The sequence below is a fragment of the Pezoporus wallicus genome, unplaced genomic scaffold (assembly GCF_028554395.1).
Source record: "Pezoporus wallicus isolate ANWC-B61680 ecotype Strahan unplaced genomic scaffold, APGP_CSIRO_Pwel_v1 contig_8512, whole genome shotgun sequence".
In the NCBI taxonomy this organism is placed as follows: domain Eukaryota; kingdom Metazoa; phylum Chordata; class Aves; order Psittaciformes; family Psittacidae; genus Pezoporus; species Pezoporus wallicus.
Window position 1 is genome coordinate 452,788 of NW_026635168.1, and position 23,212 is coordinate 475,999.

The 23,212-nt window shown below is 40.4% G+C and overlaps 1 protein-coding gene and 1 long non-coding RNA gene across 2 annotated transcripts in view; both read right to left on the bottom strand.

Annotated features, from left to right (window-relative positions):
• UVSSA (UV stimulated scaffold protein A) overlaps positions 1-21,274 on the bottom strand; it is a 53,766-nt gene extending 32,492 nt beyond the window's left edge. The window contains exons 1-6 of the mRNA XM_057409835.1: positions 21,110-21,274; positions 20,509-20,839; positions 17,221-17,341; positions 15,645-16,070; positions 14,471-14,580; positions 13,833-13,961 (exon numbers count right to left, since the gene is read on the bottom strand). Of these exons, the coding sequence (XP_057265818.1) occupies positions 13,833-13,961; positions 14,471-14,580; positions 15,645-16,070; positions 17,221-17,341; positions 20,509-20,839; positions 21,110-21,207 (1,215 nt within the window). The 5' untranslated portion in view covers positions 21,208-21,274. The remainder of the gene's footprint in view (positions 1-13,832; positions 13,962-14,470; positions 14,581-15,644; positions 16,071-17,220; positions 17,342-20,508; positions 20,840-21,109) is intronic.
• LOC130599459 (uncharacterized) overlaps positions 1-23,212 on the bottom strand; it is a 67,822-nt gene that overhangs the window by 33,275 nt on the left and 11,335 nt on the right. The gene's annotated exons all lie outside the window — the stretch shown is intronic.

A 23,212-nucleotide genomic window follows, 5' to 3' on the forward strand; every position in this document is an offset into this window, starting at 1 on the left:
TAATCTCGTGTCACAGCTGAGTTCCTTTAAATCATACATATAGTCTGAAGCCAAAGAACCTAGAAACCAATGTTGGGCTACTGAATGCAGTTAAAAATTTAAAACAAATAATAATGAAAAAAATAATCAGCATTTCTTTTTGGTCAGTATTACTTGGAAGCTGGACTGTATTAATTTCTAACAAAGAACATTAACTGATATTAATAGATATTGATACACTTTAACATATAATGAATGGAAGGTGCAAGTCAGAAGTACAATTCTTCGCTTTGTTTAAAAATATGACTTTAAGAAGCTGCAGTTCCAGTGAAAAGAAAAGATTTACTGTCCTGAAGGACAGAGTAGATTTACTACTGCGTTCTTACCAGAGAACACCTCATAGTCTTCATTTTACAATAAAGTCTCAGCATAGTCATGTTTGAAGGTACCCAGCTGCCAAAGCCAGGTAACAACACAATGTAGTCTTTCCAGCCCAACTGTCACTACTCTGAGAGCTGCCAACCTTCAGACTAGGCTGGAGCATCCTGCACCCTAGTTTACTTTTTGTTTCCAACTGCCATCATTTTTCCTCATCTGAAAGAAAGCTGCAATACAAGCCCTACCTGGCATGGCTGAGGCAGACACCTGCTGCAGCACAAACCAAAATAGAGCTGTAATGGAAAGAAAGAATTCTGCCACCAACCACAAACTTGCAAAGCCACTAGACTGAAAGAACATCTGTGTTAAATTGCAACTTCTGGGAGATCTTCTCAATTGCCTTTAGAAAGAAAAAACAATCAGGTTTTGTAGTCTGCACAACAGAAGAGGGCTAGAGATTGAAGTTAATGTATTTGTATTTCGGTTTCACAATTCTTCTGATGTTGTCATCCCCTTTTTATCTGTTGGGGAAATTTAATTAAATTCAGAAATAATATCCACTACTACTTCCCCAGCTCCAAGCAGGGCAATGTCATATTATCCATTCTCAGCTTCCACTTCACATTTAACAATTTAAAATGATTTCACCAAGCTAAAACTTGTCATGGATGATCTTAGAATCACAGAATGGTTTGGGTTGGAAAGGACCTTAAAATAATGCAGTGCCAACGCTCTTGCCATGGGCAGGGACACCTCACACTAATTGGGCAGGGACACCTCACACTAATACATGTCACCCAAAGGCTCTGTCCAACCTGGCTTTGAACACTGCCAGGGAGGGAGCATTCACCACTTCTTCGGGCAACCTGTGCCAGTGCCTCACCACCCTCACAGGAAAGAACTTCCCTGTATCTAACCTGAACTTCCCCTGTTTTAGTTCAAACCCAGTACCACTTGTCCTGTCGCTACAGTCCATGATGAAGTCTTACCACTTTGTGCCATAATGTAAAAGCTGACTTTTACATTATAAAACAGGGAAAGTAATTTTGGTGGATTTCTATTGTCATTACTGAGAAGAAGTCTGTAAACGAATGAACAGCAACAGGCTTAAGGATCTGAAAAATAAACCACTAAGAATAAGAAAAATCAGCTCAAACTGATCATTTAACTTAAATCAACAGATACCTAAAATATCAGTGGGTACAAGTAGTCATGTGCATGACATAGGTGAGAGCACTAGAAAGAGTTCAGAAGGGTTCTACCTTTAATTGCAATTGCTCCTGATCTGTTCACATGTCACTTGGGGCACGTAGCTCTCTGCATTAATACACTAAAATTCAGCAGGCTTCACTAATCCTCAACTTGAAAACTGCCTTAGAAGCAACTCTGCTGCATTACCTGCATGGTCTAAAACTTGAAAGCACGTGAAAAGCCTGAGGGAGAAAAAGCATAATCAGATGCAAATTCACTTTGTTTAGGTACAATCCATGAACTGTGCATTCAAGTACTATAGAAAACATTAATCATAGGAAACTGTAATTTTTGTTATCAGTCTAACACTAATCAAAAGGGAAACCTGTCACTACCACTGACCTGTGAAACGTCCCAATTATACTCTTCGGAAATGACAGGAGCACTTAACTTCCTCACTGAGTAAATGACGACAATCCATCAAGTTGGAATAACAATGAGCCACGGAGCTGAAAATTATTTTTTGTATAGAATCTACCCAGGAATTTATGAAAGGTGAAAAGCAACCCAAGGTTTTAGGGGCATTATGGCTTTCAGCTAGTGCAGCACATATCAAACACTAAACAGAATTTATGTGTTTTAATTTTCTAAAAGGTAGATGTGGACTTGGTGCTACAATGCATAACATATAATGCCAGATTTTAAATATGGGGGTCATTTTCATAAAATATTATGCGGATTGTTCACACCCTTGAATTTCCCTGGGCTGTTCCAGTAAATCTAGATTTCCTGTAGAAAAAATTAACTGCTTAGCTAACTATCGGGAATGAAGCCCCCTTTTCCCTTCAAGCAGACATGAAGTCTTTCTTTTGATGTAATCTTTAACAAGATAACACTCATTTTTTTACTTTAAAATATTCAAGTCATCACTGGTGGGAATTCAAGAAGTTGCACAGTAGTTGGGGGTAGTTGTATCTCAGTTTGCTTGCTTCCAGCGGTACTTCATCAGAACCACTCATTTATGCTGTTTTGTTCCATTCCCTTTCTACAGAGAGGAGAGCTCATACGTTAACATTATTAGCTAGAAAAATGTTTCTTTTTTCTTTCCAAATCCACTTTTCAAACATGAAGGAAGCTCCAAAGCAAGTTCTACAGAGGCAGTGTGAGAGCTCAGCCACCCACTACCTATATTTCTACTGTAGGTGAACTTTTTCAGTCAATTAAAACAATTAAAAAGATCACCAATTCACAATTAAATTAAAGATTTAAGACAACAAACTTAGTAAATGATAATCCTTTAGGAATGAGGGGTTAGGTACTTGCAAACAAGAAAAATAAGACTAAGGTAAACCCAAGCAATATGCCATTTCTAGTGGGCCATACCTGAAGGGAAGTAAAGTATAAGCTCAGGTGATAAATACCACAATGTAAAGCTTTTCTTGTATTATAGGGAATTAAATACCTCTAAGATAGTCACTCAAGTGTTTGTTTCTCAATCACATGTTAAAGAATGTGGAAAAAATCCTCAGGTCCCATTCTCAAATTCATTCTAATTATCAGGTGATTTGAGGGAAATCACTAACATAGTTTGGCAGCCTTACCAGAGACAGAGGGTGAACCACCTCCTCTCTGTCACTAGAGGATGGCCCACGTGAAGGGACACCAGATTCCCAGACACCAGAAGCTACTTCTTTCACTATCACTGATTCTGAAGTTCCAGGGAGAGGGGAAGTTTTCTGTTCAGTGTTAATCTGCTCTACAATGCTGGCAGTTATTTATCTAAATGAATCATGTGTTTGCAAAACTATGTGTTGGGTTTTTTGTTTGTTGGTTCTTTTGTTTGTTTTAATGTGGTAATTTCCCTAACTAGATATCTCACTGTGAGAGGAAATAGGATTTAGCTACACAGTTTCCAGATTCTTGGGCTAAACTTATTTGTATATGAGAATATAACTTAAAATAAAAGGACAGAAAACATACACGCGTTATTTTCATTGTAATCAGAGTTAGAACATCTCCATTCTCCTGACTTTCATTAAAAACTTACAATACTGTTGACTTTTCCAGCTGGACAAATGTAATCAAACCATTTGTTCCCTAACTCATTAAAAACCCAGATGTTTCCTTATTACTTTCCACCTTGGAGCAACCTGGTCTAGTGGAAGGTGTCCCTACCCATGGCAGGGGGCTGGAACTGGATGAGCTTTGAGCTCCCTTCCAACCCAAACCATTCTGTAACCTTATTAAAAATATTGAAAACAAACATGGGATGCCAATAGGAATGCAATCGTAGCTTTACTTTAGAGTCAACACTCCGAGAGCCTCCAGCTATTAGCATAGCTCAGTGCAACCACAGCTCCAGTTAAATGCCTTGCTCATCCATCCCAACCAGTAATAAATGCAAAATACCCTCCACAAAATGCACAACACATGAAAAGATGTAAAGAAAACCCTTTGGTTCTCTTTCCAGTTTTACATGAACTGAGCGCAACATTGTGCTAACAGGATTTCAAAACCTGAGTCTCCAAAGAAAACAATACAATGACTGAAATATAAAGTGTAATCAGTTTATAGGACTAGAGGAACAGCATTTACTAATGATTTTGGAAAAAAGAAGAAGGGAAAAGACAGCATATGAAAAAGTCCTATCTACTTACTAGAACACCACTCGCAAACTACAGCTGGGACCAGCAAATAAATTCTGCATGGTGTAATTAACTTGGTTGCAATCTCAATTACTTTTCAGCCAAGAAATCACTTTTGTTCAGTTTTATGTGTGTCTGTTCCTTTTTTTTTTTTTTAGAAGAAAAAAAAAATGATGTAAGGCATTCTCAGACAAGTGAACTCTAAACTTCATTTGTCTTTCCGCAGGCTTGATGGCTATGCATTTAAAAACCCATTCTATCTTATAAACTAAAAATTAAATGTACTCAGCTGTGATGGTCGTCATTGCATCTGCTATTTATATGCTAATACCCTCCCTGGAAGATCTTGCAAATTATTCCACCATGCCAATATCTCATGTGCATCTACTCAAAGCCAACTAAATATTTTCGAGAGGCAGAAGAGTTTGGTTAGGGAACCAGAATATTTATTGCTGTAGAATCTAGTTAAAGGGGCAACCTTAAGCAAATACATTTTTTATTCGCCTGTAACACAAAATGTACTTCAGTCATCTGAAAGGAAATTTGGGGATATTCTATGTAAGTAAATAGTGACTGGGTAGAAAGAATTTCTTCAGCACCAGTAATAAAAACAGAATAGTCAAACAGTGTATCTTACATGTAAGGGCTTTTACAAGTTCCTCCTTTTCCATCCTTTTATATTAGGATGATGTGGAAATAAATGTTGGCATTTTGGCAGATTTCAGACCCAGGCTTGAGTTTTCCTGTGTGCCACACAAGGAAAACAAACTACTAAAAGAGCTGTATTTATAGGGACCTCCCATATAGACCCCCTCCCCTTTGCTCTGTGATTTGAGCATAAATTCAAACCTCAATGACCGCAAATTAGATATGTGGTCCAGGAAAATCACATTTTATGTTAACCAGTAAAAGTATCACTCTTCATTCTATTTGTAGCTGCCCAACAGCACATCAGCTACTGGGCCAGGCTGACTTTTATTTAGGAATGCATATTTCACACTTTCATAATTTCCACGTTAGGAAAAATGCTTAAAGGGTTCCAGCCCAACACTTAGCCTAAGGGTAATGCCGGAGAACCAGCGAGCCTTGGTCCAAATTGCTTTAGCAATATAAACTACCTAATGGACCAGCTTCCCCTGAAAGCAACGTACATTTGCCAGAGTCCGTGAGTATTGCTGGAGTCCTGGAGGTGCAAGCATGAGGCTTACTCAAGACATGTGCCAAAGCCCTTGCCACCTTACCCAGTGATCAAGGCAACTTGGATACATACACTGGGAGGTCAATAGTGAGGGGGAGCATTGCACAAAATCTATATCACTCCGTGTTACTACCTGCTGCATTTCTGGACCCCGGCAGGCTCCAGGCCCCAGATAAGGTTAGGAGGGATTTTAATAAAAAGCAGCAAAATAATCACCCAAAGAGACCAGCTGGTCTTAAGGTGCAAGACAGTTAAAACCCCTTTGGATCTTCATGAATATTGTTCATAAGAAATTAGTATGTCCCATATACCAAATGGACTAGCATATACATTTACAGTTTTAAAGTACAGCAAACAAAAGGTAGTCTGGAAAACTGGTGCATTTAACAAAACATCTCAGGAAGATATTGCAAGCCAAGTTTAGTCCTTGTTTAGCAATAACCATTCAAGATATACCCTCAGATGTATTTTCATACCTTGCTACTTGGGCTCCCATCATCCACCAAAATCAACAGATGAAGGTCTCTTGCACAGCTGAATTTTTCTTCATAAAATAAATACCTCATTCAGGGGTGATACAACAGTTTTATTTAAACTACCAAAGATCTCCAAAGCCTAACACCACCTTTCCTGTCCACATATGGCAGGGCACTAAGCCAAAAGTCCGCTACCTTTCATTATTAAAGCAAATAAAGTTCCAACATAAAAACCCAAAATATTCCTACAAATTTCTGCTGGCCATCAGTATTTGATACCTATATTTAATTTGTTTTATTGAAACTGACTGAAGTGTTACTCCCTTAAATATCTTTGTGTAATATATATACAAAAACAAAGGTTACGTCTTACTTTTAGAAATACAGGGATGTACTTCCTCACATAGTTACTGCACATATTCCAGGCACTACATCTTGTTACATAGTAAACAAGAACATATTTTATAGTATCTGGTTATGATTTCTTCCTCCCAGTTTTATAACTCACACTGTTAGAGGACCTGAACATGTATCACTCCATCAGCCTGAGTCTGATTAAGTAAATTTACTCTGAGTAAAGACTGACCTTCATAATTGGATCTGCATTACCTGAGCTTATTCAGTTACTGAAAGGGACACTCTCACTAGGCACATAATGCTGCTACAAAAACCTCTGGATTAGGTTTAAGTTAGTTCAGGTCCCTGCTGCAACAGGAGGCACTGGGAATCAGTAGGGAGGAACTGACAAGACTATCCCTTTTGATTGCTGCTCATGTTTAGATCATCTTTAAGCCAAAGATGATCACTACCAGAATGTTAAGCTGCTTCCCTGTTCAGCTCCCACAAGCAGTACAATAGCCACCCATGCAAGAACATCCACCTACTAAGAAACAGTTTTAATAGCTACATAACACACTAAGAAATACTTGGCAGAATCTAATTTTTAATGTTCCAGGAATTGTAGAATAGATGAAATAAGTTTAACAAAGGAAGAGGCAAGCATAAAATAGTGTTGCACACATAACTGGGCCTTAAAAACCAAACTTGTTTTCTTCTTAATTCACAGATAACCCACGAGCAAGGAAACTCTGTGAAAGTGCTCACTCAGTTTTTCACTCATCTTGACATAAATGTTTGCAGGTTCAAAGAGTGAGATGTGATGAAGCCAGCAAATCTGCAAGCCAGGTGATATGAAATCATATTTAGAGTCCATGTTCAGACAGGAATGTACCCACAGCAGAGTTCCTGAAATGTTTTACTTTCCCAAAAGCAGTAGGAAACCCCTTATTTTTGTCACTGAAGAAACAAGCAACTGTTGTACAGACACTATCAAGGTTAAAAGTGCTACCCTAAACAGCCACTATACCTGAACTACCCCTCCATTCTTCCTGGCCTGTTTTCCTCTACACAGCATTCCCTGAAGACCAGATTAAATTCTTTAAAGCCATTGCATAGGGCTGTAGTGAGATCCAGAACTGGCTATACCCATTTCTGGACCATAAACTGTTTTTCTATGGTCAGTAATTCAAAGGTAAACCAAAAATACCTCTTTCTTAAACCCTCCACACAGAAGCCTTTAGGTTTTCCAGTGGTTTCTGGCTAGTCCAAGTCATCTACAAAATGATAAACAGTATTCCTATGACCCCTTGAAATATTACAGGCAATGAATGATTCTGAATGATTTTTGTGATTCAGAGGCCTATACATAATAAAAACTACATTTTAGAGCTGGGGGGAAGGGGACATTCTCATTTCCAGTAATTTTCTTTAAAAAATTTTAGGAAATGTGATTTTTATCAAAACTGTGTTACAACAAGACTCCCATTCATTCATGCTAAAAGTCGTATTGTACTTGGTGGATTACCTCCTGGCACTTAGACCAGATCAAACTCGCGCTACTACAACTCTGTATACACCACCAACGCACGTTCCCCTCTCTCATGATATAGTCTGCTCACACATAAACTGTAAAATCAGGAACTACATTGCAGCTTGCTCCAATGATCACATTTATGAATGAACCTGAACTGCACACTGGTTGAAAATTATTTCAGATGCTGCATTTTAAACAGGTAAATATGCATCTCAATTAAGTAAACCTGATTTATTACAGACAAATCAACAAAATATACGATGCAAGACACATATAACCCTACCCATATTCTTGATTGTGGATTTTAGGCTTAAAGCTATCTTTACACGTGAATACATTAACTTTAATATTTACTGCACTAATTAAATTTAAATGTGTTAGTCTGTGTTCCAAGAAAAATTTCTTCCTTTTCTATTTTTATAATTCCATATTTAGCAGTGTGCCTTTATAAACCTCACAAATACATTCAATTCACTCCCATATACTGTTTCCCCTTGTAAGGTATGAGGGATAAAAAGCAGGAAGCAAATTTATATCTACTACTTGCAGAGTACACACTGCTCAGTATTCATAGATGAATCAAGGGAGATGACCCTTGGGCCTGAAAAACTTAAAAACATAAGGGTTAACTTGATGATAGAGACATCCTACTTTATTTTACACTCTATTAGAAGAGCTCCAAATTGCATTGTGCGACCTGCGAATCAGATAGGGATCAGAGGTCGTCACAGTGACAACTTTAAGAATTCATGGCTAGATCTGCATAACAAGATATTTTTAATAACTCTCTAACAGCAGCAGGCTGCATGGCGAGTGAGAGGCATAAAATATACCACAGCCACGTTCAGCTCCAGGAAAAAAACCCAACCCAAACCCACCACACTACCTGATTAAGACTCTTCTTAAGAGTACCATTTTGAGGGTTAATTTTAGTGTGGTGGTTTATAGCAATCCTACATTCTAATAAGACTTAAGAAACCTGAGAGCTCTTTAGGTGAAAAGTGATTATGGAAGAAACATTTTACAGATAGAAATAATAATCAGATGATAGTTAAAACAGGGGAGGAGAGAAGAGGAAGCATAAGCATCTGTATGACTTCTTTAATATCTTGTGTTCATTTTTACAGTTATGACTGACCGGGCTTTCTGATAAATGTTAGCTAGACAAAACCAGAAATAGTTAAAATGTTGCCTTGGCTGTTACTTTGACCATACAAACACTCACATTACATGCTAATGATGTATAGTCTGATAGAAGACATGTTTAGATGTAATGCACACTAACAACCGACATTAAGTTCAAATCTTAAGCACTTATGGTTTTCAAAGAGCAACTTTGTTAAGAATGAGGGGTTTTGCCTGTGCTGCTTAAAAGCATCACCTTAGGAAATGACTTCTTTTACAAAGGTGTCTCTCTTGCTCCTTGGTCTGAGTATGTTTTAGCAGATACAGGTTCAGGCATAGGGAGGGATCATTAACGACACTTACTTACCCCCCCCCCCCCCCCCCCCGAAATAACTTCTCTAAAAGGAAGAGTTAAAAAAGAAGGATGTGAGCACAAGAAGCTGCTACAGAAAGCAGTCAGCTGGACTAGATATTCTATGGCTACAGAAAGAAGCAGAAAGGGAAAACAATACAGCCCTTGCTTCTGATCTAAAATTCACGTGTGACTTTTTTTAAAGCAGACAGTGACTTAACTAAAAGACAGAGTTGAAAAAGAGCTACAAAACAATCAGGTAGAAATAACTCATTCACACTGATAAAATGCCATGCTGTAGTTGAAGATACGGAAAAAATCAGCAATAGTCTTGCAGCTAAATAAACAGCAGAATTCTTGGCTTAGTTTATTACATATTCAAATTTTAATCTTTTTATATATAAAAATATTTTAAGATTGAATTATAACCAGCAAATACATCACTTGCAAAAAGAATTTGTAACTATTTTCTGTCATTATTCAGGAAAATCAGACTTATAGTGCAATAAGGTTTAGGGATCAAATCAGGATCAAAAGGACAGCTTTATCCAAGTCTAATTATTAATGGCATTATTGAATTCACCCAGATGTTTCACAGGATAAAATTAACTACATGCATGAACCAAGATCCAAGTGCATTCTTAGATTTGACAGAAGATAAAGAAAGGTGAAACAAAAATTAAAGATTAAAAATCTTTAAATTAAAAACTCAAGATGTAATAGGCGTGTTAAATGATCACTGCTGACAGACAAGTGAGTGGGATATTTCTCACACCATATTGCCCAGCAGCTTCTCTCTGTTTGAATCTTAGCCAGCCCAATTGGTAAATCTTTTACGTAGCTTCACAAAGGTAATGACAGAAGAGATAAATGTACTCTCAGCGTACACAACATGGCTTATGAACTACGTTTCCATTAATGTGAGGACTTCATGTACTATCCTAACGGATAAACTTTTATGGAAATGATGTAAATGAAAGGTAGTGTGCATGACTGAAAATACAGCACACACCTGTCCTCTCACAACTTTAGATACAAATGACCTTGCAGTTTTAAATCAGCTGCAAATCAGACAGTAAATAAGAAAAAAAAGCTAGCATTTTAAGACAAGCAGGAAGGTATTAATAAATTAAACTATTTCTCAGCAGCAAAAAATCTTTTTAAGGAACATTTTAGCCATAAGTAAGTTATTCTTAAAAAGGAATTAAACCTCTGGAAAGAGGAATTTCTATTTAAACACCAATCTCAGCCAGTAATTAAAATCGTTCTTCTATAATAATTCACCTAAACGGAGTGAAGGATTAACTCGAAGTGCCTCTGGTGTATTGCTGCTGTAGTGAGTTCCACCTGGAAACACAGATTGAGACGATGGCTGGTTTTGTATAAAGCTGGTGTAGAGAAAAATTGTCGAGCATGCAGTGTGCACTCCCTCTACTGGGCACTGAAATTATCCTGGTTCTTTCAGAGACTGGGCTGTGTCCGAGCCAGCCCGAGCCAGGTAGCATGAAATAAAAGTCTTGATACAGCTTCTGCCTTCTTGCCCTAGATTCAGCTAAAACTCAGATTCACAGAAAAAAATGAAATGATGTCGAAATTCCTGTTTACACTCCTAAAATACATTTCCTATCAGAAACCAACACCTGATTTGCACCCCAAACAAGTATTTACTTGCAGTGAATGCAACTTGTGTAAGCACACAAAAACTTATTTGCCTTTGATCAAAACATCCTAACAGCTCAGGAAGAAATGTCTTGAAGACTTCTGATCTGGGGGCAAAGCAATGGGAAGGAGGAAGGCATAGTCTGGGCAGCCGGGCTGAATTACCATTTACAAGATCTGCCACAAGGGATTTGTTTCCAGATAGTCAAATCATAACCTTTGTTGTTGTTTTCCCTCTCCTCCCACAGCTCCAGAGAGGCAAGTGCAGAATGGCACTGTGGCCTACTTGCATTAGCAAGGTTTAAGTATTCCATAAAAATGATGGTGTCTTTACAATTAAGGCTTTCTGATGGTTTGAGATGTTCACTATCAGAGGAGAAAAGCAAGAGGTAGTTATACCTTACATCACTCTAACCACTCAGTCCAAGTGTTTCATTGTGTAAAATCCTGTGATTTCTTTCAAGTGACTTGGTGCAAGAGAAGTTCCTACACAAGGGTAGTGATGACATGTGGTAAGGGACTCCAGGACCTCTCCTCTTTTAAGTGGCAATTTAAATCTCTGCAGGATTGAGAGGTATAGTACAGTTTATAGTAATAAACCTCCAGTTTCTCTGTCTACTACTAAACTCTTCCCTTTATCAACTTTCTCAATCTCAATCTGAGGATGGGCAAAGCCTTTACTTCCCCCCCCAATCCCTGGACAGAACAGGGAGAAAGCACAGAGTAGAACAGGTGAAAAGGGGGGAAATTAGAGACCAGAGAAGGACAAAGGAAAACCAGAAAATCAGAGGACACTGGGCAAGCCCAAGCCACCAGCCAAGTTTCCAAGTCCCTACCATTCTGTTTTATACTTGCTGATAAAACCACTTTCTCCCAGAAGGAAAGGCTTACCTGCGATGCAGGATCATAATTACACTGGAAATGAGCAAGTACACAAACAATTCACCTTTATGTTCTCCAGCTAACAATAGAGGTATCTCAGACTGCAGCCACTAGTTGCTAGGAAAACTGCTATCTTATCCAAATGTAGAGATGTCACAGACCAACTACAAATCAAACAATTCACATGGGACCACCTACACTCAGCACTTTATTTACATTCTCTCTGCTTACTAAATGCTCCCTTTCATTTCTAGGTGTGCTCATTTCTACATGTGAGCAGGTACAGCACTCACTGACTCCATGTGCTAACTAATAACACCACTGTAATGCACTGAGCTCTGCCTGGACAGGGTGGCTCTGAGCCAGTGCTTTGAAGGACAGACTAAGTACTTCCCTTGGATTTAAAGACAGAGAAGATAGGAAAACTTTGGCATAGCAACTTCAGCTTCAATGACACAAGGATGTACAGACAGAAGCAATAACACAAACAGCAATGCTGAATTCAAGAGGAGCTCTGTGTAGTCTTTCATATGCTGACACGTAAAATAGTTGACAGATGGAGATGTAATAATCACTAAGATAGGCTGTTTATTTTGTTCTATCAGACTCATTTTACTGTGGTTTTAACAAACTCATTTGACACATGACTAAAATATAATTAATACAGTTTCCTTCTACAGTACAAAGCTCTCTGTGTGCAGGTTATAAATTTAAAGTAACTAAATTTGGGTATTTTCCCACTGGAGAAAAACCCTAGGAATAATTATATATTGTTTTCCATGCCTAAATTAATACCTCAATCTGCACTGCTTCATTTTGAATGTATTTGTGAGCTCTGTTATGTATTTTCCTTTTTTTTTCCTTCTAACCACAGAATTTATTAGCTTTCAAACCTCATATAGATAGCATTGATCAATCTCCAGAAGTGGTTACAATACCACTTTAAACACTCACACACACACACGCACACACAAAAATCCAGGCTTGAATGTCCTTTATATCTTGCAAGAAATATAGCAACCAATATTCCATGCAGAAGTGCAGCAAATGAAGTCCTGTCAAGCAAATGGCAGGAATGACAGCAGATGTCTGGATTCCTTCATAGCTGGTTGCATAAAGGTAGCACACATATTTCACTGGAGAAAAAAAACCTCTGACAAGACAGCCTTTCAGTACTTTTCATTCACAGCTGGCATTTTTGACTGCTGTGGTATGTCAGTAGGTATTAAGATGATGAACCAGATTAATCTTGATAAAAGCTTCATTTGTACAAAGAAAGCAAAGTCTACAACACTCAGTCACAGCTAAACAAGGCTACCACAGTTCAGACCAAGGTTTAATGTCCAGATCAAATGTTACAATCCAGTCATAAACCAGACTCTGCTCTGGACCCTGGCCCTAAACACTTATGTCAAGCTATACAGTAATGATGTTTGATTGCAGCCAACAGAAATGACTGTTACGCAGCTCTGCTTTTAGCTACATCAACAAGCCACAGGCTCCTTTTTGGATCTGTTTGAATTATTTGATCTTTCAGCTTCTGTTTATTCACAAGTTCTACCAACTTCACAAAAAACTATCATAGGTAACTAATCTTTGTGAAATATTTTGACACTTTCAAGCTTTACATAACTAATTCTCTTAAGATATCTTCAATCACATTTCACGCTCACTAGAGAAAGGAAATGCTTCAAAGTAGAGACAGACACTGCCTTCCTGAACTGAGAGACTCTAGCACAGCTGGGCCAGTTGTAAAAGACCATACAGTGTTTAGGGATAGACACACACAAAGGAAGCTGAGGGCTGTTACCCATGTGTAACAGTGTTACACACAAAGAAACTAGGAGTAAACACAATCTGAACCTAACCAAAGTGCTGCCTTACATGGCTTTGCACACCCTGCAGGTGTTAGTGCAACTTCCGTGAGTGAAGCTGCAAACAGGTGAATTAGTGTACGTTTCAACAGAACTTGCTGAGAAGTCCAGCTTAATGCTTAAGAGAAAGAGAGTTTTTTTTTCTACACAAGGCAAGCGTTACCAATAGTCCCCTCTAGAAAAAGTTTTAAGAAACTCACCACTTTTCTTTTTCTTGCTCTAAACGAAATGTTCATTTCCTTGTATTTCTTCATAGCAGTCTCCATTTTATTCTTGAGATCAATGGCACATCTTAGCCGATCATCATTTATTCCTGCTTTGGTAAATAACTGCAAAGCAAAAATGAAGCCACTTCTTAATGAAGCCACTTCTTTTCCATCTAGAATATAAAATCTAATAGCAACTACTAATGAAAAAGACCTAACAGCTGGTAAAAACATTTCCTGAGAGTGTCCTTCTATAGGCCAAATTCCATGCACAAGGCTCCTGAGCAGTAGTATCAACTGACAGAAAGGACATACTGTTTTTCTGATAGACGTGTCTGACAAAAACAAGCTGTGTTTTACTTTCATCCTTTGTGAAGAACCCCCATTTTACTATATCTTTACAAAACAGTATGACTGTAGGTAGCACATCTAATGCTGAGAGCCTTCAAACAAGTTATGTAGCTCCTGCAGTCTTTTGTCCGCCCTTACTGAAACAGAAATCCTCCCTGTTTGCACCAATGTTTCTCTAACCTTCATTTCTTTTTTTGCTCACTCTCAAGACATATTGTACGCCAGTCCTTGCTTTTCCATCTCTTTATAACAAACAGTAAAAAAAATGGTCTCTATCCCACCTGGATCCAGGACTGCACAGAAGGCCAGAACTTATTTCTGAGAAGTCTGTGAGCATCCATGACATTGTTTATTATAGCAGTATTATCTTCATTCTCATGCACTTTTATATCTGCTCAAAACAGGAAAAAAAGTGTTAGTGCACAATATTTATAGTATCTTTACTCCAGGAGCTAAAGGAAGTAAGTGAAAGAAGTAGACATGAACCTTTCCAAACTATTTCATCACTTCATGGAAGTTACAAACATCACAATATTTCTCTGTTCAGTGTTAATTATTCTACCATTATCCACACATTCAAAAAACATCAGAGGAAAAGATGAAAATCTTTCAGTTCAGTGATGACAGAGTTGTTAAGTCATCACTACTAAGGAATCACCAAATAAACCACAGACAAGTGCAGTCTTACTACTGACATAACAGGGACTTAATTGTCAAAGAAGCCAAAGTATGCCACCATCCCAGTAAAAATGGTACTTTTTACCAGTTAGCCATTCACAAGTCCTATGGATACATTTCCAATCTGTTGTCTGCAAGCCCACAGGTAGGTTCATGCCTTACTGGTTGTTAGCACATGAAATTCTGTTAGGACAGTATTTTAAAGAGACTTCACTTGGCCTGCCAAAACACAACTGCCTCATTTTTTAAGAGGTAACTCACATTAGCAAAGTTATATTAAAAGAATATATAATATAATGCTTAAAACTTCTTAGCAAAACTACTGATTCTTGCAAGTTCCCAACAGCAAGGGGAAAAGCAAAGTTTAAGAAACACTCAACTGTTAAGATTTTTGAATCAGCAGCTTATACCCCAGCTATAGAAAGAAAAAAAGTGAGTAGTGAAGTATATGAGAAAGAAAATTACATATGGAAAACTTTTTAACACAGGAAACTTATAGGTACTATGAAGTGCTGAAATGTGGTTACAACTAATACAAAAGTTCAGTCTCAGAAGGTGATTAATCAAATCTGTTAATCGCATACAAGGACACCCAAACCTAAGAATGGTTATCAGATGAACCAGAAATAGGAAAGAACTCCAAAGGAAATCAAAGTGCTGTCTAGAAATTCCAAATCAAATTGGTGTCTAGGAACCCCAACATTTAAAAACCTCACAACTGCAAAGCACTTCAGACCTAAGCTGCCTCTAGCTAAAAGTGAAAGATACTCCAGGTACCTGTGGAGACTTCAATGTCTAGAGTATACTTGTGTGAAATAAGCCCATGGTTCCTAACAAAAGTCTCATAATCATCATCATCATCGAGAGCAAGGACACCAGACTGAACTTCTGAGCATGTGCCTTCATCCAAGTCTTTTTGTTCCAGCTTTTCCTGTTTCTCATCTAACTCTGTATCAGTTCTAACACACTGAGAAAGAATGTCCTTGCTGCAGCACGGCTGCTCATCATCCATGCATTCAAGGTAGGACTGGTTCACTTCCATCTGAGAAGACCAGGGGGATACAGGTCTACCCTCATTAGCAGACACTTGTTTGTTGGGTTCCAGTTCTGCGTTGTGCACAGTGAAGTCAAAAGGGTCTGGCAGGAGAAGCCGGAAACAGTTTTCCATCTCTGTCAGTGTGTCAGCAATCTCTTGGGACATTTCTATCAAGACACAAATGTTTTAGAATATCATTAAATACTCAAAAATGCCCACAATAACTCTAAAGCAGACACAGATCTACAGAACAAATATAACTGACAAATTTAACTGCCAAAGGGGTAATCCATTTATCCTGTAAACAGGGATAATTCAGCCATACAGGTCTCTCTTTGCTCAAAAATTGTTCTTATAAAAATGACAACACTTTCCTTAAGCAGGAAATGTAGAACCTCCTCAGCAAGGAATTTAGGATCAGTGTTTCCCCTTTCTCTACCCTCTCTAAAATTTCACAATGTGAATATGACACAAGTACTTCATAGAATTTGAAGGAGAACAAGGTTCAATGGGAATATTCTTAGTGATGTTAGTGAGTATCATTCTACGGCCATGATTGTTAGAGCTGCCTATAGTTGTAGCCGTGAATATATGCTATTGCTTGATGCTGCCAATGTAAGTGACTTTAAGAAGGTTAAATCTCCTTAAAATTCCACCCTCATGCATGAAAACATTTCCAGCATGCAGAATAAATGCAGACACAATTGGATGCATTACATATACCAGAGTAATTTAATTAAATAACCCTTTGCAACAGCACCATAATATATTTACTATCTCTGTTCTCCTTTCATATTACAGAAATATGTTTGCTATGTACATATCACTTGAGATACAGCCCTCAGTTAAACACATATTTTAGCAGTGGTATGATACTTCTCATGGATATCCTACACTGCATTCAGAATTCCTGTGCAGACTACTCCCTATGCCTCTGGAACACGAGGACTTCATTGTTGAGAAACCTGTGCCCACTTAATGACACAAACTAAATCACTAGCTCCAAAAAGTCTCACAATATGCTTGCTTGAGGTTATGCATTCATACTTTTCCATATTACAGACCAGACCTTTACTTGCTAACTTTTCTTTTTTGTTTTTAAAACTCTTCATACTGCCTGAGCTCACAGGATTGTCACTTGTTTCCCCTGATAACCTTTAGGTGAGAGACTCTAACAAATGTAGTATTCCTGTCCTTAGTGCTCAGCTATCATCGACAGCCATCCTTTTCAATTTGTTTTATATAACCTTAAAAAGGATTGCTTTAAAAACAAACAAAACCCCCAAAGCAATCACTAAAAGAACCAAAGCAACTCACCTTCCATTTCTTTTTCAGCTCTTTTGGCTTTTTCTTTGTAAACATTATCCAATCGTTTTTGCTTCTCCTCTTCCCTCCTCCTTTCAGCAATGGTTCTGGCATGCACATCTTCAAAATCTACCTAAGGAGGAAATGAACAAAGTGTAACATTCCTCACAGGAAATATATAGAAAACCCATTTCCCAAGATGCTTATCTGGGGTGAAAAATCCTCTAACACCAGCAATCAGCCAGAAGCTCAGCAGCACTTCCTTTTATCTCTTCTCCTCCTAGAATCAATAACTACAGTAATTCTGAACAGAGTTTTTATTTCTACTAATAAGGGACTGCTGAGAATCAATGACTTTCAGAAAGGAATCATAAGGCAGAAAACCAAAACGCTTAGATTTCCACAACTAAAATGCAGGAATAAACTAGGCTTTGGGAGACACAGGCTTAGAGGCAACAGGCAGGAAGGGACTACAAAGGGTGATCATTCAAATTATATAAAAACATTACAGTAGGTCCACTGTTAATAAAGGAAGCTTAGGAAAATATGTAAACACAAGTATACATATCACTTACTGAAGAACTTTGTAAACAAGGAAAATAGAAGAGAACATGTTCAAATTCATTAAAAAAGATCAAATCTTGAATTTACAATTACATTTGTTGTATTGTGGGATTGAGGGAAAAGGTTATCATTCACTTCCATTTCTTATGGCTAAAATATGAACAGAAATCTGAGTGTTTTGCTATATAAATATTTCTACTGCTGAATAAACCCTATGGTGTGCAATAAGCCTTAAGGCTTTTGCAAATAGTATTTATGAAACAATTTAAAGACAAATGTTTTGTCTATAAAAGCCTCTAAGAGGAAAAGGATACTTCAGTTTGCACAGAAACTGGCATAGAGAGCCTCTATCAGTTTAGGAAAAGAGGCAGACTCACCAAGCTCATTTTTAGTGTGAAATGGGTCGGCAGAAGGAAGGTACCAGAATACCTACAGCAGAGCCACCTGCCCACTCTTTCTCCTTCTCTGTCCCAAAAAGACCAGCCACATGCTGCTCCACTGCACTGTTTCACACTTTGGCACTTGTCCAGGTACCCTTCTTACAACACCTGCAAAACTGTCATGGTTTGACACTGATAACCAGAACACACCTCACATACAAGGTATCCACCAACAACCAAATTTACTGCACACAAGAAGCTTTGAGTTGTCCAGCACAGGACACAGCAGCCTCTTACAGAAGCCTCCCAGGGTCAGAATAACTCAGGGCCCAAGTTACAGATGTGCACACGGAGTCACCTGCTATCTGGTGTCAGCACTAACTCACTAATTTGGTCAGAAAACATCTAACACCATTTAGGTGATACAGATCGACATCAGAGTTGTTCTGCCTTCGTATCAGTGCAGGCTGTATGAAACCTTTTACCAGAGGTCTATAATTATGGAACTGGATGTGATGAGGTGCAATTGCTCTTGATTTAAAGAGTGTAAGTAGTGAGCCTAGACACCTATGGCAACTTAAAATACAAATTTATTTTTGCTATGCCAGCAAAAATACTGGCATATGGGAGTAATATTTATGTATTGACCTGTTAAAAATTCTCTTCACTCTGGAATTCCAGTCTACTCCATAACCCCATCCATGCATTCCTCAGAGGCAAAGACACTATAATATGATTCAGTTGCCCTGATGAGCAACTTGTTCTTGAAGTCAAACATTTGTATAGTTACCTACTTGACACCTACTAAGATTAGATCAGTGGGCAGCCCTCCAGGTTTACACCCTAAAGGGGCAGCAGTTGTCATCTGCTGACCAACTACTTATAAGGTGATTCTGGTGATAATAAAACCCCAAACCAACAAACCACAAACCAAAACCACAAACCACACACACAGCTAACACTCCTCTCAAGGTGCCCTATACTACTGTGCCAGTCCTGCAATACAGAACAGCAGATGTACTTTACTACCAGAAAGTACAAATGTCTCCTCAAACCTTTTGGCTGTTTCTTGCACTTCAAGTATTAAGCTGGCAAAAGGCCAGTTAGGTCAGTTAGCATATCTAGCTATCCAAGTACAAGAGTCAAACTATGTAAGACTGTTTCTGTCGGTATCAATGTTTCCTGAAGTACTCAAATTCAGCTGCTCTAAAAAAGAGTACATTGAACCTTGCTGTACAGCTTTGTATCACAAATACAGAGAGTGACAACCCAGATGTAACTGGGGAGCAGCCTTTAACCACAGGAGCACAGACATGTCAAACTTCAGCAGGATTGTTGCACACTTATATGCTCAACTTGGTAGAACTGTATTATGTGTTAAAGCTCCATCATTTCAGTCTCCCATTTCTCCTTGTCACTTTCATGCAGTTCTTTGTCAAAGAAGACAGACTAAAGGGGAATTCAAATCACCTTTTGTGAGCAGATATCAAAGACTGTACAGAAGAAGAACACAGTATAATAAACACCTATGGCAAGGGGGTTAGAACTAGTAAAGTCCCCTCCAAACCAAACCATTCTCTGATCCTATGAAATAATAGATGTAGGGCAGACTATTAGCTTAGTATAGAACCAGAATGGAAACACATCATGTATCACCAGGGTTTTTTGAACTCCTGTTAAGAACACTGAGCATTTGTCTTTCTGATGAGAAAGAGAATCAATGTTTATTGAAAGCCTAGTATTATCATAATCTCACCTCAGAAGAGATACATACAAGAAGAATATTCTTAACACAATAATTTGAAGCCTAGAAATGACATCAAAATGTATTTACATACAAGAAATTTTCCATTAATAAAGCTGTTGTACACCACAGTAACACATCAGCTGAGGGGGTACAGCGCCTACACTTTAGTGTGTTGTACAGCAAAAGGACACTAGAACTGGACAGCTCAGTACAAAAATCAGGCTAGTTTTAACTGACACAGAAAGACTTAACAGCTGGTTATCCTCAGCTTAAGGTACCACCATTATTTCCATTTTAAAAAGTGCTCAACTTTGGGGCTTCTGGGAAGAATCAGTGGATGAAAGCCTATTGGTGAGCAATACTTCTTGCATTCAAAGGAAAGCCTAGTTAAGCCCAGCTCCAAGCACAAGCCTGGGGGTTTTAAAACTTGACGGTACTGCAAGATGACAAAAATTGAGGTTTGTTTTTCAAAGACCATGCTCAACAGGCTATCTCCTAAAGACAATGCTGCTTCCAACATTTTCTTTTCTATTTACTGGTTCCCTCGCTTAAAACACCTCCTAACAATCACCACCTAAAAACACACTCAGAAATAAAAATGCAGAGTACCTTCTTATTCTGCTTTAAGAAGTGGTATCCCAGAGCAAGCTTCTTGTAGGCCTCCCCATATTTCTCATGCCATTCTTGCACTGACTTAATGGTTTCTTTCCTCAACTTCTGTGCCACCTCTTTGGGTGGCGGAAGAGGCTGCTCATGGTCTATCCCCACTGTGAGCTCCAAGAAATCTTGGAAGCTGGAAATAAGTAGAGTCCGGAACTTATGGGATCTGGAGAACAGCTCCTGCACGATCTGGAATGCCGAGAAGCGTATCTCGGCGTGCTCCTCACGGAGCCGTGTCAGCAGCAGGTGACAGGCATGGCTGATATGTTCATCTGAAGACCTGAGAGACGAAAAACGGGTGGAAGAAAAAGGGAAGGAGTTATCTATATAGAGGTGTAGCACATAAAGACGTAACTTTTAACCAATTCCGCTTAATGTTTTAATGAGCAGCAGTTTCTGTGCTGGCAGCAATCTGTCCCCAGCTCAAACAGCAGGCCCCAGGGCGATCCTCGGGGGCCTCAGCCGCTGTGCGGGCGGCCAGAAGCGTCGCTCCCGGCTGAGGCACGGAGACCCGGCTCCCCCCTCACCCCACCTCACCGGGCGGCCGTACTTGCAGATCTTCTTCAGCTCCTTCATCTTGCCCGGCTCCAGCCGCGGCTCCCCCGAGGTAGTCAGCTCCTCCACCAGCTCAGCGAGGCGCAGATCCATCTCCGCCGCCAGCGAGACGTCTACCCTACGGACAACCGCCCCACCGAGCCGCCCAGGCCCGGCGAACACCACCGAAAGCCCGCAACCGGCCTGTCCCGTCCGGCTCCCCGCGGCGCCATTGCCCGCCCCGCAGGAGAAGCCCCGCCCCTCGGGGACCGCTCTCCCCCCCCGCTGCCCCGCGGCCGGTGGTACCTTCCAACCCCCCCTCCCGCGGCGCCTACCACCGCTCCGCCCCGGCCGCAGCTGCCGCTGGAACGTCACAGCAACCGGAAGCGCGAATAGGGGAAGGCGGGGAAGTCCTTAAAGGAGCCGCAGCCCGCTTGGCGAGGGGAGGGGAGAGTGTTAACTCCTTGTTGTCCGCGGGGGAGCACCGGGGAGGGCTGCAGTGCCCTGTGCTTATGAACCTGCTCACTGTGTCCCCAGCGAATCGTTCAAACAGGCAGTGAATGAGGCCAGGACACGGCCTGGAAGGAGCAGGGCTGCATGCTGAGTTGGGTGCTGAGGCACTGGTGGGCACAGGAGGCACTGAGGAGATGGAGGGCACATGAGGCGCTGAGGATGGAGGGTACATGGGGCAAGGAGGAGATGGAGGGTACATGAGGCACTGAGGATGGAGGGTACATGGGGCAATGAGGAGATGGAGGGTACATGAGGCACTGAGGATGGAGGGTACATGGGGCAATGAGGAGATGGAGGGTACATGAGGCGCTGAGGAGATGGTGGATACATGGGGGCACTGAGGAGATGGAGGGCACATGAGGCGCTGAGGATGGCAGGCACATGAGGCACTGAGGATGGAGGGTACATGAGGAGATGTGGGCACATGGGGCACAGGATATGGAGGGCACATGAGGCACTGAGGAGATGGTGGATACATGGGGCCACTGAGGATATGGAGGGCACATGGGGCACTGAGGAGGTGGAGGGTACATGAGGAGCTGAGGAGATGTGGGCACATGGGGCACTGAGGAGATGGTGGATACATGGGGGCACTGAGGAGATGGTGGATACATGGGGGCACTGAGAAGATGGAGGGCACATGAGGCGCTGAGGAGATGGTGGATACATGGGGGCACTGAGGAGATGGAGGGTATGGGGGTTGGAATGTGTCGAAACTGTCAGAGACCATGGGAAGGAGGAAGTACAGCAGGCAATTAAGAGTGACCCGTCCCTGACTGGTACTTGGAAGATGTTGGAACTGGCAAGGAACAAGGACGGCGGAACTGGAAAGAGGATGTCGATAAGAAAATCAGGTAGACCTTTCACCTGATGTAACCACAAGGCAAACACAGATGTGCTTGGCTAATTGCTTGGAAGCATATAAATATCGTGTAATCTTTGCAATAAACGATCCAGCTTGCAATCCACCTCTGGGTCCGTGCCTCCGTCCTCACAGGAGGGCACATGGGGCACTGAGGAGATGGAGGAGACATGAGGAGCTGAGATGGAGGACACATGAGGAGCTGAGATGGAGGACACATGAGGAGCTGAGGAGGTGGAGGGCACATGAAGAGCTGAGATGGAGGACACATGAGGCGCTGAGGAGGTGGAGGGCACATGAGGAGCTGAGATGGAGGGCACATGAGGCGCTGAGGAGGGGATGGTGGACACATGAGGCACCGAGGAGATGGACGGTGAAGCACGGAATCAGACTCTACAACTCAGAGTTATAAAGCAGGTATGTTTGTTAATGCGCTGGGTGCAAGGGGGATCACTCCTCCTAACTTGCACACCAAGGGGTTAAGCAAGCAGATGTTTATTACACACAAACATGCATATTCCTTAGGTTCCTGAGAGAGCTGCAGGGATATTACAATTAGTTTAGGTACTCATTATCATAAGTCTCCTCCCTTTTGGTGCTTGTGCACTGCCATCCGATGGTCGTGGGCAGGGGTCTTCAAGATGAAGTAAGCAGTCTTCCTCACAGTGCACTTTTCACCTTTGGCACAGTTGGATGCCCCAGTAATCACAAAACCAGCTGAAACCAGCCACATCTGTAAGTTTC